The sequence below is a fragment of the Nicotiana tabacum genome, chromosome 23, assembly GCF_000715075.1.
Source record: "Nicotiana tabacum cultivar K326 chromosome 23, ASM71507v2, whole genome shotgun sequence".
In the NCBI taxonomy this organism is placed as follows: Eukaryota; Viridiplantae; Streptophyta; class Magnoliopsida; order Solanales; family Solanaceae; genus Nicotiana; species Nicotiana tabacum.
The window spans coordinates 82,753,724-82,770,737 of record NC_134102.1 but is presented as its reverse complement, the minus strand read 5'-3'; the positions used below and the strand labels follow the sequence as shown (position 1 = coordinate 82,770,737).

General features: G+C 37.1%; 1 protein-coding gene across 1 annotated transcript; it reads right to left on the bottom strand.

The window, feature by feature from the left end:
• Positions 1–629: 629 nt before the first annotated feature.
• Positions 630–1,172, bottom strand: LOC107768705 (pathogenesis-related protein PRB1-3-like). Its single transcript, XM_016587847.2, has one exon. The coding sequence runs from the start codon at positions 1,170–1,172 to the stop codon at positions 630–632; it is 543 nt and encodes a 180-aa protein (XP_016443333.1).
• Positions 1,173–17,014: the final 15,842 nt, after the last annotated feature.

The following is a 17,014-nucleotide window of genomic DNA, read 5'->3' as shown; positions in this document are numbered from 1 at the left end:
CAATTGTACTAGAGTTTGTTTTACATTGAGATGTCGTAGTGCTCATGTACTCGATGACACCAGTTCTTGGGATGGTTGTAGTAGAGTTTCAGTTGTTTTATTATATATTTATGAGTTTTTTCGTTGTTGAGCTTATTAAATTATTTTTTAAATCAAATGCTCAGTTGTTATGTGATTATCGGCTTGCCTAGTAAATGTGATAGGCGTCGTCACATTTTGAAATTTTGGTTCTTGACAGAACTAGAAGTTCACAGTACAGCAATGTAATCATTAAGCAATCCTTTCCTTGAGTTGTTGCCTTTTAAACGAGAAGAAAAAAAAAAGGTCCTAACAGTACAATGCATTTTCTTGAAGAAAAAAAAAAAGTAGTTTACACATAAGATTATATTCATCTTTCTGCAAACAAAAAGGAAGGTCCCAAAAGGGTTAGCCTAAAACACAATGGCAGATTTAACAATGGGCTTGTGTGTCCGGCAGAATCTGTTTTTACAGATAAAATCAAATTTACATTTCAAACATACTCTCTCAACTCAAAACCCACAATATAAATTTTGGATCCGTCATTGTTAAAAGATTAGTTTCTAGGTCAGTGTATGCACACATCGAACATATGAGATTCAATTGCTTTGTTAAAAGGGTTTCTCTCCTTCCACATTACCATGAGGATCATAATTGCAACTAATCAAAGTATCCCCAGTGTTGCATACAACTTTTGCACAACCAACTCTTGTGCTTTGCTTCCAAACAATCTGTGTATAATGCAAGCATTGCTCATTTTTCTTGCAAGAATTACTCTTATAATCATAATAAGGTCTTTCCCTCGCCCACGTGGTGACAGCATCGCGCGGCTTCCAATCCTTGCCGCTCCCCCAGAAGAGGTTTTCGCCGTAGTCGCCTTGGGAATGCACCAACTCACAGTTCCCCTGTCGTTGGTGTCCCCACCAGTTTGCGTAATTTGCAAGTTTGTTGCTCCATTTGAGGGGTGAGAGTCCAAGCTTTGCTCTTACTTTGTTGTGTGGAGTAAGGTATTGTTTCACTATGTTTCTTGGGGTGGTTGTCAAAAGGCGCCTTGCTAAAGGTTGATGGGGAGAAGAGAAGGAAGTTTGAGATATGCAAAGGAGAAGGAAAATACTATATTTGCCAACGAGACTTCTTGGTAGCAAAGATGCCATATTTGGGAGTTTGTTGTTGGTGGGCTGAGGGAGTGAGTAGTAGTTTATATAGGTGATGAAAGTTGCAATATTTTTCTTTTGCAAGTTGTATAATAATAATGCCAGGTGCAATTTCTTTAGTTGTCTTATTTATTTTGGCTGGATGAGATGGTAAGCCACAAGTAGTCAAGCCCAGCTTATACTATCAACGACTGTGGTGAGATTAATAAAACATTTCGTCTACTGTTAATCGGGAGGTTTCGAGTGATTAAGTTTTAAAATGGAAAAATTTCAGGTATAAAGCACTTCTACGGTTAGTGCGTTATATGCAGCACGAGCCAAGCTTATAATAATAGTAGCTTATAACAATAGCATGCACCTTAACCAATAATAATGTTAAGAGTAATTCCTTATCATGTTGTACCATTGAATAAAATGCACATGGTATGACATAGATTATGCACATCTTGCTTTAATAATTAGAGTTCAAAATTCTGACAAGATTTTTTAATAATGTAACATTTACAATTAAGTGCATATTACTATGAGAGAGAAAAAGTTGTACAAATGGTGAAGGAATCATATCACATGTGAGACTGAGGGCGAGGTGGAAAATCACGTTTATGAATGTGAAAAACTGTTCAAATGTCAAATGCATAACTTCCGAAACTGTTTCTAATCATTTGCATGTGACCAACAAACTCTGTAAGCTATCTAAGCAAAGACTAATTTAAACAAATTCCACTTCTAAGTTACGAATAGATCATTGTGTTCAATTATTTATCTAATAATTATTGTTGTAGGAGTAGTATATCTAAAGAATATTTAAGTAGCCTTAAATAATTGAACTTTGTGCTTGAGATATGTTGCTTAATTAAATGACCTGTTTGTTTTTCTTTTTCCTCTCTTTTTTTAGTTTATTTGATACCCCTCATTGATATTGCCAAAAAGGCAGTCTTTTTCTTTCGCAAAGTCCAAAAGTAGGTACTGACTACATGTTTTGTCAGTCATCTCCCATGTGCTGGACAAAAACAGTTGGCTTATAAAATGAACAAAGAGAGAAATCAGTAGCCAAATTATTCAATAGTTTACGATATGCCTAAAGACGTTGACAATAGAATACGTTTTCAATGAGTGAAAGTTGCAGTCAAAGAAAATTAATAAGTTGTCATCCAACACCCAAACTTGTGTGTGTTTGTTGCCATTTCAAATAAAAAGTAATTGTTCCAACGTTGCAAATAGATCAATTTTTAATTTTGTACTAATTTTTCACTGACTTATAAACTTTGATTTACGAATTCTTATAATTTTTCTTTTTCTTGAATGTTTTTAATTCAGTTTAGCGGGATTAGCAGTTTTTAACATTAAATTTTCATGTGACACCCAATTTTGCACTACGATTGAATTTGTATCCACTTTATAAAAAAAATTTAACTAATACCTAATTTCTGAATAATTTCAGATACATACACTTTTCTCTTCTTCTTTACCGTTGTTTTCTTCTTCTTTATGGTTAGAGTTTCTTCTTCTTAGTTGTAAAATGAGTTTGTTAAATTTGTTATTGTTTTGACAATTTGATGATTGAGATATGTTCTTAATGATATTTAAAAGTTATATTTCAAATTTGAGCTCATTTGGAGTAGATTTGGGCATTGAATCGTGCATTGCATTGTTGAAATAAGAAAAACAAATTTATGTTTTACAACTTAAGATTCAAAATCTGAAGTTGTAGTCAATAGTTTGAACTACTTAAGATTCGAATTTCTGAGGTTGCATTTGAAAGATAGAAGAACTTCAGATTTGATTTCTGAAGTTGCATTGAAGATATTGAACTACTTCAGATTTGAATTTCTGAAGTTGCATTTGAAAGATAGAAGAATTTCAAATTTGATTTCTGAAGTTGAATTGAAGAGATTGAACTACTTCAGATCTGAGCGGGTACACTTTATAAAATTTTATGCAATGCGGGTATAACTTTAATGGTGGTCCCAAAAGTGAGTATCGATGAAAATGCCTCGTTCTTTGCCTGCATGTTGCATCCCACTTATGATTGGCCTAGGATAGGATTCTTAAGGCCCTTTTAAAAGTAAAAATAGCACGACCTAGCCGGTTCTCGAGTTGGTGATTGAAAATTAGCAAACATTTGCAAAGTCATTAAAAATAGCTATTATTTTGCTGAAACACAAAAAGTTTCAGCATAATATGATGGATTATGGAACTTCTGCGTATAAACTTCCAGCATCTTATGTTGGAACTCCAGTACATTATAAAATTCCAGCATATTATGTTGGTATCTCATGTGTAAAAAATTCAAATTTTTGCATATTATGGTAGAATTTTTTCGAATTTTTAAGTGTGTTATTGTTCAGATTTTATCTTTACATGAAAAAGTAGCTAAATTTCGACTTACAATAATTTAGGCAGCAATGTAAGTAAAAGACATACACTAATTTACACGAATTTCTTCCCAACTCGTACTAATATATGAATACAAGAATACAACAAAGCCAACTCTATGGCCAAGAACAAAGAACATCTAGTTCCATGCCCCAAAACGATTTCCTACCCTTAGGAGTAACACGTAAACATTTTTGGCATAAACAAAGAGCCATAAGACTAAGTTTTGCCCTTGGAACAAGCCCTATGCACGTTTTTATAGTACAGCCTGCCCAATTACACTTGGATGCATCTAAACAAATAGTTGCCAAGCCCCAATTGATGCGAAAATATGAGCCAATCAAAAAGACATGTTACAAAATATACATGCATTTACCCAAATAATCAGCCACACCTGGATAAGGTAGTTGTAACTGCTCAATTGCACAGCCATGTGCCCAGCACACTTTGTAACTGTTGCTTGTGCACTGCATGTGCGTGTTTTGGCCAACAGTTGTGCGCCCAAGGCTGGTATTGCGCCCAGCCTTGCCCTTTGACACTGCTTTGCCCAAATGTCATGGTCACATCTTGTCGCCCATGACTTAGCCGCACACTCCCGTTGCCACAGCTGCTCGCTCATGTCAAGTCACCCCTAACTTGATCAAATCTGCCCATAATAATGTCATAGCTTATCTTGACACTCCCTGGCCCCTGCCTTGGTTTTTCCTTGCCATTGTCATGCCAACCCACACGTCCATGTGAAATGCGCCTTGCCTCCGTCAAGGTGTATTTGTCAACCCTGCATAGTCTGTCATAGCGAGCTTCCTGTCATGATGTTGCCCCAATATTTTAGGTTATGAGCCAAGTCCATCATGAAAAACCTTGTCACAACCCACATCTGCCGAGGGACCTTGTCAAGGGGCTAACAAACCACCCCCACCTGAAGTGTTCGTCGTCCTCGACGAAGTATCTTCAGTATTTTTCAGCACCACCATAGGCCCCAGATATGTAGTTTCCTGCTCTTCCTCGCTTGATTCAACTTTTCCCTTTTCATCAGCAAACAAAGTATTAAGCTGCTCACGTTTTGGGCAGTCCCTCGCCATGTGTGGTCCCTTGCAAATAAAACAATCATCAAACTTGCTGTTTTGTCCCTAGTTTGACGAAGGTGCAGTGCATTTTTATTCGTTCCCATTGATATTGCTCTCAACAGCATTTCTCTTTTTCCTACACTCTTTTGCCTTGTTCCCATTTTTGGACTTTGAAGTAGTAGAGAAATCAGAACTTTTTTGTCCTAACCGGAAATCACCCAAAGCATCCGCAACAACGATGGCACTAGGAAGGTCTTTCACATTCTGCCTTCGGAGTTCCATCTGCGCCCACGATTGCAACTCATACAAGAAATTGTGCAGCTTGTCTTACTCAGACATATTGCTTAGATCCAACATCAAAGAACTGAAATCTTTGGCATAATCCCTGACCGTTCTAGTTTGTTTTAATGTTTTCAAACGATCTCTAGCAATCCAACCCGTATTGCTAGGAAAGAATTGATCTTTCAACTCTTTCTTCAGCCCTTCCCAAGAGTCAATTTAGACCTACCAGCACTTACATCATCTACCACGTGTATCCTCCACCAAAGCTTAGCATCGTCCACCAAATATGTAGTTATAATGGTGACTTTGTCTTCATCTCGCACTTGGGCAGCCTAAAAATACTGCTCCATATCCCATAGGAAATTTTCGCGTTTCTTGGCACTCCTTGCACCATTAAACATTTTAGGCTCAGGTACTTTGACCTTGGTACGATCTGCACCACACTGTGCATCATCATTGCCCACAGCCCGACACAACAACATATTTTTCATTTTCAGATTTGTGCACTCTTGGCTTAGCATGTTCATCTCGGCCTCAAGATACACGAGATGAGTCACAATAATCAGAAATTGTTCACCATCAACAGTTCCGTGCCTCCAATGCAACAACTTTTCCCCCCAATTCTGCATTGCCACCAGCCATTTTTCACGAAATTCAACCACTGAACGTCGTGTCTTCACCCCAAATCAGCCACGCTCTGATACCAGTTGTCACATGGGTGATTTATGTCAGTGCGAAATCTGCCCGAGGTTTACCACTGTGCGGCAGTCAAGCCCAACACTTGACTTCAGCCTTCCAACACTTAGAATTATTTTAAGGACGTTTAGGACATAGAATAATTTAGGCAGCAAAGTAAGTAAAAGGCACACAAGAATTTACAGGAATTTCTTCCCATTACGTATTAATATGTGAATACAAGAATACAATAAAGCCAACTCTATGGCCAAGAACAAAGAACACCTAGTTCCCTGCCCCAAAATGATTTTTTACCCTTAGGAGTAACTCTTAAATGATTTTTACATAAACAAAGAGCCACAAGACTAAGTTTTTCCTTTGGAACAAGCCCTATGCACATTTTTATAGTGCAGCCTGCCCAATTACACTTTGCAGCATCTAAACAAGCAGTTGACAAGTCCCAATTAATGGGCAAATATGAGTCAATCAAAAAGACATGTTACAAAATATACATACATTTACCCAAATAATCAGCCACACCTGGATAAAATAGTTGTAACTTCTCAATTGCACTGACATGTGCCCAGCACAATTTGTAACCGTTGCTTGTGCACTGCATGTGCGTGTTTTGGCCAACAGCTGTGCGCCCAAGGCTAGCATTGCGCCCAGCCTTGACCTTTGACACTGCTCTACCCCAATGTCATGGTCACATCTTGTCTCCCATGACTTAGCCACACACGCCCGTTGCCACAGCTGCTCGCTCATGTCAAGTCACCCCCAACTTGATCAAATCTGCCCATAATAATGTCATAGCTTATCTTGACACTCCCTGGCCCCTGCCTTGGTTTTTCCTTGCCATTGTCATGCCAACCCACATGTCCATGTGAAATGTGCCTTGCCTCCGTCAAGGTGTGTTTGTCAACCCTGCATAGTCCGTCATGTCGAGCTTCCCGTCATGATGTTGCCCCAATATTTTAGATTGTGAGCCAAGTCCATCATGAAAATCCTTGTCACAACCCACACCTGCCGAGGGACCTTGTCAAGGGGCTAACAAACCACCCCCACCCGAAGAGTTTGTCATCCTTGACGAAGTATCTTCAGCTTTTTTTAGCACCACCATAGGCTCAGATATGCAATTTCGTGCTCTTCCTTGCTTGGTTTAACTCCGCCCTTTTCATCAGCAAACAAAGTACTAAGTTGCTCACGTTTTGGGCAGTGCCTCGCCATGTGTGGTCCCTTGCAAATAAAACAATCATCAAACTTGTTGTTTTGTCCCTTGTTTGATGAAGGTCTAGTGCATTTTTATTCATTCCCATTGCCATTGCACTCAACAACATTTCCCTTGTCATTTTCATTTTTCTTACTCTTTTGCCTTGTTTCCATTTTGGGACTTTAAAGTAGTAGAGAAATCAGAACTTTCTTGTCCCAACCGGAAATCACCCAAAGCATCCGCTACAGCGATGGCACTAGAAAGGTGTTTCACATTCTGCCTTCGGAGTTCCATCTGCGCCCACGACTGTAACCCATACAAGAAATTGTGCAGCTTGTCTTCCTCAGACATGTTGCTTATATCCAACATCAAAGAACTGAAATTTCTTATATAATCCCTGATCGTTCCAGCTTGTCTTAACTTTTTCAAACGATCTCTAGCAATCCAGCCCGCATTGCTAGGAAAGAATTGATCTTTCAACTCTTTCTTTAGCCCTTCCCAAGAGTCAATTTAGGCCTACCAGCACTTACATCATCTGCCACGTGCGTCCTGCACCAAAGCTTAGCATCGTCCACCAAATACGTAGTTGTAATGGTGATTTTGTCTTCATCTCGCACATGGGCAACCTGAAAATACTGCTCCATATCCCATAGGAAATTTTCGAGTTTCTTGGCACTCCTTGCACCATTAAACTCTTTAGGCTCAGGTACTTTGACCTTGGTACAATCTGCACCACACCATGCATCATCATTGCCCACAGCCCGATGCAGCAACATATTTTTCGTTTTCATATTTGTGCACTCCTGGCTCAGCATGTCATCTCGACCTCAAGATAGGAGAGATGAGTCACAATAGTCATAAATTGTTCACCATCACCAATTCCATACCTCTAATGCAACAACTTTTTCCCTCAGTTCTGCGTTTCCACCAGCAATCTTTCACGAAATTCAACCACTGAACATCGTGTCTTCGCCCCGAATCAGCCACACTCTGATACCAGTTATCACATGGGTAATTTATGTCAGTGCGAAATCTGTCCGAGGTTTACCACTGTGCGGCAGTCAAGCCCAACACTTGACTTCAGCCTTCCAACACTTAGAATTATTTTAAGGACGTTTAGGACATAGAATAATTTAGGCAGCAAAGTAAGTAAAAGGCACACAAGAATTTACAGGAATTTCTTCCCATTACGTATTAATATGTGAATACAAGAACACAATAAAGCTAACTCTATGGCTAAGAACAAATAACACCCTAGTTACCTGTCCCAAAATGATTTCCTACCCTTAAGAATAACACTTAGACGTTTTTGGCATAATCAAAGAGCCACAAAATTAAGTTCTGCCTTTGGAACAAGCCATATGCACGTTTTTATAGTGCATCCTGCCAATTACACTCGGCAACATCTAAACAAGCAGTTGACAAGCCCCAACTGATGGGAAAATATGATCCAATCAAAAAGACATGTTATAAAATGTGCATACACTTAGCCAAATAATCAGCCACACCTGGATAAGGCAGTTGTAACCGCTCAACTGCACTGCCATGTGTCTAGCACATTTTGTAACCGCTGCTTATGCACTACATGTGAGTGTTTTGGCCAGCTGCTGCATGCCCAAGGCTGGCATTGCGCCTAGCATTGACCTTTGACATTGCTCCGCCCCAATGTTGTGGTTACAGCTTGTCGCCCATGACTTACTCGAACACGCCCGTTGCCACAACTGCTTGCTATGTCAAGTCGTCCCCAACTTGATCAAATATATCCACGCCAATGTCATAGCTTGTCTTGCCATGACTTGACCCCTGCCTTGACATGGTTTTGCCTTGCCATTGTCATACCAACCCGCACATCCAGGTTAAATGTGCCTTGCCTCCGTCAAGGTATATTTGTCAACCCCGTATTGTTCGTCATGCCGAGCTGCATGTCCTGATGTTGCCTCAATATTTTAGGTTGTGAGCTAAGACTATCACGAAAATCCTTGTCACAACTCACATCTGCCGAGGACCTTGTCAAGGGGCTAACACCCATTTTGACAATTCTAGAAACGACTTTTGCGTATCCTTTTTCACATACAATACCAATTGCGTTGTTGTATCGGATATACCTAACCTTCTATCATATTTTTTATGATATATAATCTCTATTGCTATTTATATGATTATTCAAACTACATAGTAGAATTTACAAATTAACAAGTTTGGGTGGTTCTCCATAACACATGCAATTGGTGATAACAATTCTTCGAAGATAATTAATCCTCAGGTATTATTTTAACATTTGGTGATGGACTGACCAATTGATAGTCCTAAAACTATCCATTACTTATCATTCTCAAACTTTTCTCACTTTTATAGTCGTTGAACGTTGAATATCTATATTTACCGCTTCTTGACTCTTCAATCAATCTCTTGGACACGCTTCATATGTATCACGATCCGAAATTTTTCACTGACGGGACCGTGATGGCGCCTAACATTTCACTTGCTAGGCAAGCCAACGTTAGAAAATTATTAAACCAATTTCTTATTCTCATTCAGTAATTAACAATAATTAACTAAGATAAAATATAATAAGTACGAAATATCATAAAACTGTATTAATTACTACCACCCGGATCTGGAGTCACAATTCACGAGCATTCTAGAATTTACTACAAGTAATAGTCTGAAAGAAATACAACTGTCTGAAAGAAAGAAAGAGTAGAACATAAAAGATAAACGGGAACTTCAAGGTCTGTGAACGCCGACAGATCTACCTTGAGTCTCCGGACAACGGACCAATAGCAAAATCTCGATCAACCCGAGCCGGTATCAAAATCTGCACAGAAAGTACAGAGTGCAGTATCAGTACAACCGACCCCATATACTGGTAAGTGTCGAGCCTAACCTCGACGAAGTAGTGACGAGGCTAAGGCAAGGTACCAACAAATCAACCTGTCCAATTTAACAGAAATATACAAATAACAGAAATGAAGAACTAAATAGGAAATATCGGGAGGGGAACATATTGAGGGGAATACAATATAAAGAGCTATAATAGAATGATCACCGGAGCAGTCAATATACCATGAATCAACAGGAATAGTGAATACAGTAAGGAAAAATACACGGCATCACCCTTCGTTCTTTTACTCTCAATCTCACCATAAAATTAATAGAAACGGCACGACATCACCCTTCGTGCATTAACACTCATATCATGGCACGGCATCACCCTTCGTGTATTAACACTCACAATATGGCACCACATCACCTTTTGTGCATTAACACTCACAATATACCATGAATCAACAGGAATAGTAAATACAATAAGGAAAAATGCACGGCATCACCCTTCGTGCTTTTACTCTCAATCTCACCAAAACAATTAATATAAACGACACATCATCACCATTTGTGCATTAACTCTCCCTTACCATAATGCAATGCATAAATAACAACAGGGAGATAGAATAACAAGTACAAACCTTACCTCGACATTTGGTTCCATAATATCAATCTCAACTTTGAAATAAAAATCACTAGCATAACACTTAGCAATTTGGCATAGGAATGAGACAATATAAGAAGAACAGAGAACACGTAGCAATTAGGCATATGAATGAGACAATATAAGAAAAACGGAGAAATATGGAAAACAAGTAAATTGGCGGCGCATAAATACTCGTCACCTCACATATACGCAGATCACATGAATTTCACTTAGCAAGTAATCTAAGGTTCCTAATTCCTTCAAGTCATGGTTAGACACAACACTTACCTCGCTCCGAAGACCACTTAATTCTCAATCACAGCTTTTTCCTTTGGAATTAACCTCCAAACCACTCATATCTATTCAAAAATGACTCAATAATATAAAATATTGCTAAAGAAATCAATTATATTGCATAAATTAAATTTCCCAAAAATTTTCTCCAAAACGTTAAAAAATAGACCCCGGGCTCGCTTGGTCAAAATTCGAGGTTCGGACCAAATTGCACTTACCCATTCACCCCCGAGCCCGAATATATAATTAGTTTTGGAATCTGACCTTAAATTGAGGTCTAAATCCTCAAATTTTCAAAATTCCTAGTTTCTACCCTAACCCTTAATTCTACCATGAAAACTCTAGATTTTTGGTTGAATTCTTGCAAAATGAAGTAAAAGATTGAAAGAAACGAGTTAAAGAACTCTTACCTATGATTTGGGGAAGAAAATGTCTTTGAAAAATCGCCTTAGGCCTCCTATCCTTTAGAAACGAGAAGAAAAATGGCTGGAGTCCGAATTAAATGAACTTACTGCCCAACGACCTTCGCATCTGCGGTGCTTAGGTCGCACCTGCGCATCCGCACGTGCGGACAGGACATGCGCTTTTGCGGAAAAGGATTGTGCCAACTGGGGCCGCACCTGCGGACAGGGTTCCGCTTCTGCGGTCCCGCTCCTACGGAGAGAAGTCCGCATCTGCGAAAAATGAAGTCCAGGCCTAGGTCGCACCTGCTACCAAAGGCTCGCAGGTGCGGGCATACCAGATTTGGTGCACAGCTGCCTTGTTGAGGTTTGAACTCAACTCGCGCATCGCCCGAATGGCACCCGAGCCCTCGGGGCTCCAAACCAAACATGCACGCAAGTCTAAAAATATCATACGGACTTGCTCACGCGACCAAATCTCCAAAATAACACCTGGAACTACGAATTTAGCACCAATTCAAATGAAATTCTCAAGAACACTTTAAAATTTCTATTTTCTCAACTGGACGTCTGAATCACGTCAAATCAACTCCGTTTCTCACCAAATTTTACAGACAAATCTTAAATATCATAATGAACCTGTACCGGACTCCGAAACTAGAATACGAACCCGGCACTAACAATGCCAAACACCAATCAATTCTTAAAAATAATTAAATTTTCAGACTTTTAATTTTCATCAAAAATTCATAACTTGAGCTAGGGACCTCCGAATTCGATTCCGGGCATACGCCCAGGTCCCATAATTCGATACGAACCCACCGGGACAGTTAAAATATGGATCCAGGCCCGGTTACCAAAAAATTGACCGAAGTCAACTAAAATTAATTTTTAAGGCAAAAATTCTTATTTTCATTAGTTTTCAACATAAAAGCTTTTCGGAAACATGACCGGACTGTGCACGTAAATTGAGGAGGGTAAAAATTAGATTTCTAAGGTTTAAGAGCGCAGATTCGAGTTCTAAAATATAAGATGACCTTTTGGGTCATCACAATATGCCTATACATCAACTATACAATCTCACTTTGTTTTAAGCCTTTGAGGTACTTTTGATAATCATAAACGAAATTAACATGATGGAAGCATTAAATGAGATTTCTATGTACTTTTTTCCAATGGAGAAATACAGAATTAATTGTCACAACAAAATTAACCGTAAGTTGAACACTTTTTCATACTAGAAATAGAGTTTTGATTTCACGCAAGTACATCTCGTTGCAAAGAGTGGACAAAAAACTCGAAGAGTTTCTAGAGTTCTTGTCACAATATATATATATATATATATATTATATATATATATATATATATATATATATATATATATATATATATAATATTAAAAGTATGAAACTCCTTAGCGATTTTTATCCTTTAAAATAGATTTCACATTAGACAAAATTATAATTTGATAATTTTTTCTAAAATTTAGGAGTTAAAACGACTAATATTTTAAGTATTAAATATTTTCTTATTTGAATTACGTAGAAAGTTCTAAAATTTAGAACCTTAAAATTTGTTAAGATTTCAACTTACCTTTCTCCTTTCAGTATTTGAATCCTTCCACGTTAATTGTATTTAGAATTAACCTATTTTATTTATTAAATCCTTCTTTATTTGATTAGCAGGAAATCAACAAATAGATCAAATTAGTTAGGAACTACATGAAGAATAAAAAGCACACAAACATACTACGGAGTAAGATAATACGAGAAGGAACATACTAAAATAGTTCATTTTTGAACAAAGCCTATTTCACAGTTCAACATTCTCTTTAATTATAAATTGAATACTTAATACAATCATGTAGAACAAATTACTTTTCCATTCAAAAGAAAGTTTTTATTCATTGATTTTTATATGACATTATTTTAAAACTATATTGAATAATTAAAACAAATAAAAATATTTTAGAATATAAAAGAGAGAAAAAAATGGTTGGTAAGAGTCAATAAGAATAAAGATTCATAAGAAAAATGTCAGATCGAAATTTTTATTCTTTGAAACTAGAATACTTAGTCGTTAAATTATACTTGCAGTTAAAATTATAAATAATTATGATCAACTAATATTAAGAATTTGAATAACAAAATTAAGTTATGACCTTTAACGTTGAGAAAAAAATATCAAGTCATTAAATTATGTTACTTTTAAGGTTGATAACTAATAATTAAATCTTTAAATTAACTAATTATAAAAAAAATTAATTTAATTATTTTACAAATTCATCACATAAATAAAATTATTTTTCAATTAACTAAACTCTTAGACTTTTGTGGTGCAAGATTTCTTTCTATATTGAGCTCAAAATATATTATTTAATAATTTATTTATTCCAAAAAGGATAACACTATTTCTTTTTTAGTTCGTTTAAAAAATTAATAATACTTCTTTAAATTTAAAAATAATTCAATGTGAATATTTTACTTTACCTTTAATGACAAACTTTTATAGTCACTCAAATGTTGTGGTATGTGCAAGATCACGAGTTCCAAAAGTTTTTCTTTCCTATTTTCTTAAATTTCGTATCCAGTCAAACTAAATTAAAGCAGATGAATAATATTAATTTAATTCTTTAAAGTTATGCATTCATTGATATAGATACACGTGTAAAATGCGTACCTTAAGACTAGTACTATATTAAAATTATGAAAGCTCTTAGCGAAATATTGTTCGTCTTTTTTACCCTTTGTATGTGCATTTTAAGCTGGATAAATAAGATTATAAATACTAAGAACTTTTTTTTTTTGGGAGAAAAAATAAAATTGTGTATGACTAGAAGAAAATAGGAGAAAGAAGTAGAGAATAAGTGAAAAAACTACTTCTTCAATCGATCCCGCAGTTGCTTTATACCCCAAAGGCAGACAAACGGCTTTATCTATATTTAGCTGTCTCGAAGATAACGGTAAGTGAAGTCCTGATTCGAGAAGAACGAGGTACGCAATTCCCTATTTATTATATCAGTCAGACTTTAGGCGAGGCCAAAACTAGATATCCACACATAGAAAAATTAGAGCTTGCTTTAATAAGTACCTCTAGGAAACTAAAACCATATTTCCAGTGACATCCGATACATGTTGTAACAACTTATCCTCTTCAGAATATTTTGCACAAACTTGAGCTTTCAGGTCGATTGGCCAAATGGGCCATAGAGATCTGCGGGTACAACATCGAGTATCGACCTCGAACTGCTATCAAATCTCAAATCTTAGCGGACTTTATGGCTGACTTTACGCCGGCCTTCGTACCCGAGATTGAAAAGGAATTACTAATAAAATCGGGTACCTCTTCGGGAGTCTGGACCTTCTTTACGGACGGTGCCTCGAACGCGAAGGGGTCCGGATTGGGCATCGTACTAAAATCACCCACAAGTAATATAGTTAGGCAATCTATCATAACTACAAAATTGACTAACAATGAGGCCGAGTATGAGGCCGTAATTGCAGGTTTCGAACTAGTTAGAAGCTTGGGAGCCAAGGTCGGAGAGGCTAAATGTGATTCCATCCTCGTGGTAAATCAAGTCAACGGGACTTTTGAAGTTCGAGAAGATCGAATGCAGAGAAATTAAAAAAAAGAAAAAAGGAATTAAAAGGAGAATAAGTAGGAAATATTTAATAACCCTATTAAACACAAGTCAAATTTTTGGTGGACTCAAAACGAAAAAATATAGGAGAATAAATAGGAAATTTATTACTAATGAATATTCCTAACTAAGGGTGTTAGAGACGTTGGTAATGCCAATTTTTTATGACACTAGGATTTAGTTTTTCCGCCTGTTAAGGATATTATTGCTTTATGAGTCAATTTTTACCTTGTAGTGCATTCATTATTTATTATTAATCGCTGCTTTAATTTAGAAAGAGTCTTGCTTTGAATTCTGTTTTCTGTTTATTTTTAATTTGTCGTATCAGAAGTTTGATATATTTGTTAGGGTTGCTGAAATCTTAACCATTGATTCTGATTCAAACTCTGTTATTACTTATTAGTGCTTTTGCTTCTATTTATCAACTCTTTTTTATGTTCTTAACTTGGTATTGTTTAATTTTTGTGCTTTCTTCCTCCCAATTTTAAATTTTAAACTTAAAGGATAACTCTAATTTATTTGTCGGGATACTTTTTACTGAACTTAGTGTTTTAATATTAAATATTAGCTATAAATATATATTTTATATACTAATATTTATGTCATATTTTTTTAAAATTTTGTGCTCATTTAGACGGGGTACACAAAAGATACCCACCACAAGGAGGGAAGTGATATGGACCCCACCCCAAACTATACCACTGTCCCTCCCCCCCCCCCAAATCGTGTAATCTCCCAAAGTCAGAAGGCACCCCTTTTTGGAAAAGGATGCCCTGACTGCCCAAGTCATATCTAAAGTGGGTCAGCCTCTCTCTACGGAGCTCCAACCTGACAATGCCCCAATTTCACACTCCACCCACTATGAAAAATCCTCCGACTACACCTCACACAGTAGAGGTAATCGAGTGCCTTCTCAAAAAATTGCACTCTCTGAGTAGTGAAGTTGGAGGAAGTTTGCACCACATCTCAGGGAGTCCATGTCATGATAAAGATAACCCTTAACGACTATAAGTGGCTTTTTTCTGCAATTTATGCTATTAATCATGTTTCTAGTAGAATTAGTCTGTGGCAATTCCTTGAGGACATGGCCTCTATTTATAAGGGTATCTGGCTTGTAGGAGGTGATTTTAATGAAGTTCTAAAAGCTAGAGATAAGTTTGGTGTAACAACAATATATAATAACAGAAGTAACAGAATTTGGAAATGTCTGAACCAGTGTAGGCTTGTGGGCCTAGGGTTTAAGGGTTCAAAATACACTTGGTCTAACAAGCGGTACACTAACAGACAAGACCTCATCCTAGAGAGGCTAGATAAGTGTTTTGCTACATAGGACTGGATGAATTGTATTCTGAATCTACAGTAACACACCTTCCTAGGACCCACTCTGGCCACTACCCTCTTCTTCTTACCATTATTAGTTAGTAGCAAAATGAGCGTAAGAGACCCTTTAGATTTGAGTCAATGTGGTGTAGCTACCCAGAATTCTCATCCATTGTGTATAAAAACTTTTAACTAACTAATGACCTTTTAGGATGCACATGCACTAGGCTGTTTAAGTATAATGTGACTAACTAGAATAAGCAAGTGTTTGGAAACATTTTCCACAAGAAAAAACACATCCTTGCTAGACTCAATGGAATCCAAAAGTCTAATGCATATCCTTTCAGTAAATATCTCCAGGATTTAGAAACCAAACTCTAAACTGAGTTCTCAGCTATCCCTAAGAATGAAAAGGACTTTTGGAAGCTGATATCCAGAATCAATTGGTTGTGTGAGGGGAATGCCAACACTAGATTTTTTCACACAACCACCATCAACAGAAGAAGGAGAAATTGGATCATGTGTCTAACTGATGAAGTAGGCAACCAGATTAAGGATCCCCATCACATAAATGTAACAATCAGGAAGTACTTTAGTAACCTCTTTACCACATTCCATGCTTCTTTTTTTGGGCAAACCTCTTACAATATTGAATCATCAATGGTCCTATCTAGCAGGGTTAAGATATCGTTAGCTCTCCTATTTCGATCTTCTGAAATCAAGAAACCCATTGACTGTTTCAAGACCTTTAAAGCTCCAAGGCCTGATGGACTCCACCCTTTTTTCTATCAAAAATACAGGCACAACCTTTCTACTCAGGTCACTAACTTCTGCCACAAGGTCTTCTCAACATCCACAATACCCCTGAAGTTAACAAAACACTCTTATGCTTAATCCTTAAGTGCCCCAATGCAATATTGTTAAAAAACTTTAGACCAATTGGGTTGTGTAACATAATGTACAAGCTTGTCACTAAAATCATTGTGAACAGGATCGAGCCTTTCCTACACAATATCATTGGCCCCACTCAGGCTAGCTTTCTCTCAAATAGAAGAGCTGCTGATAATTCCATTATTGTCCAAGAATACATTACTCATTTTCAAAA

Coding starts and splice junctions, on each gene's coding strand:
- LOC107768705 (XM_016587847.2), bottom strand. CDS start 1,172: ATGGCATCTTTGCTACCAAGAAGTCTCGTTGGCAAATATAGTATTTTC.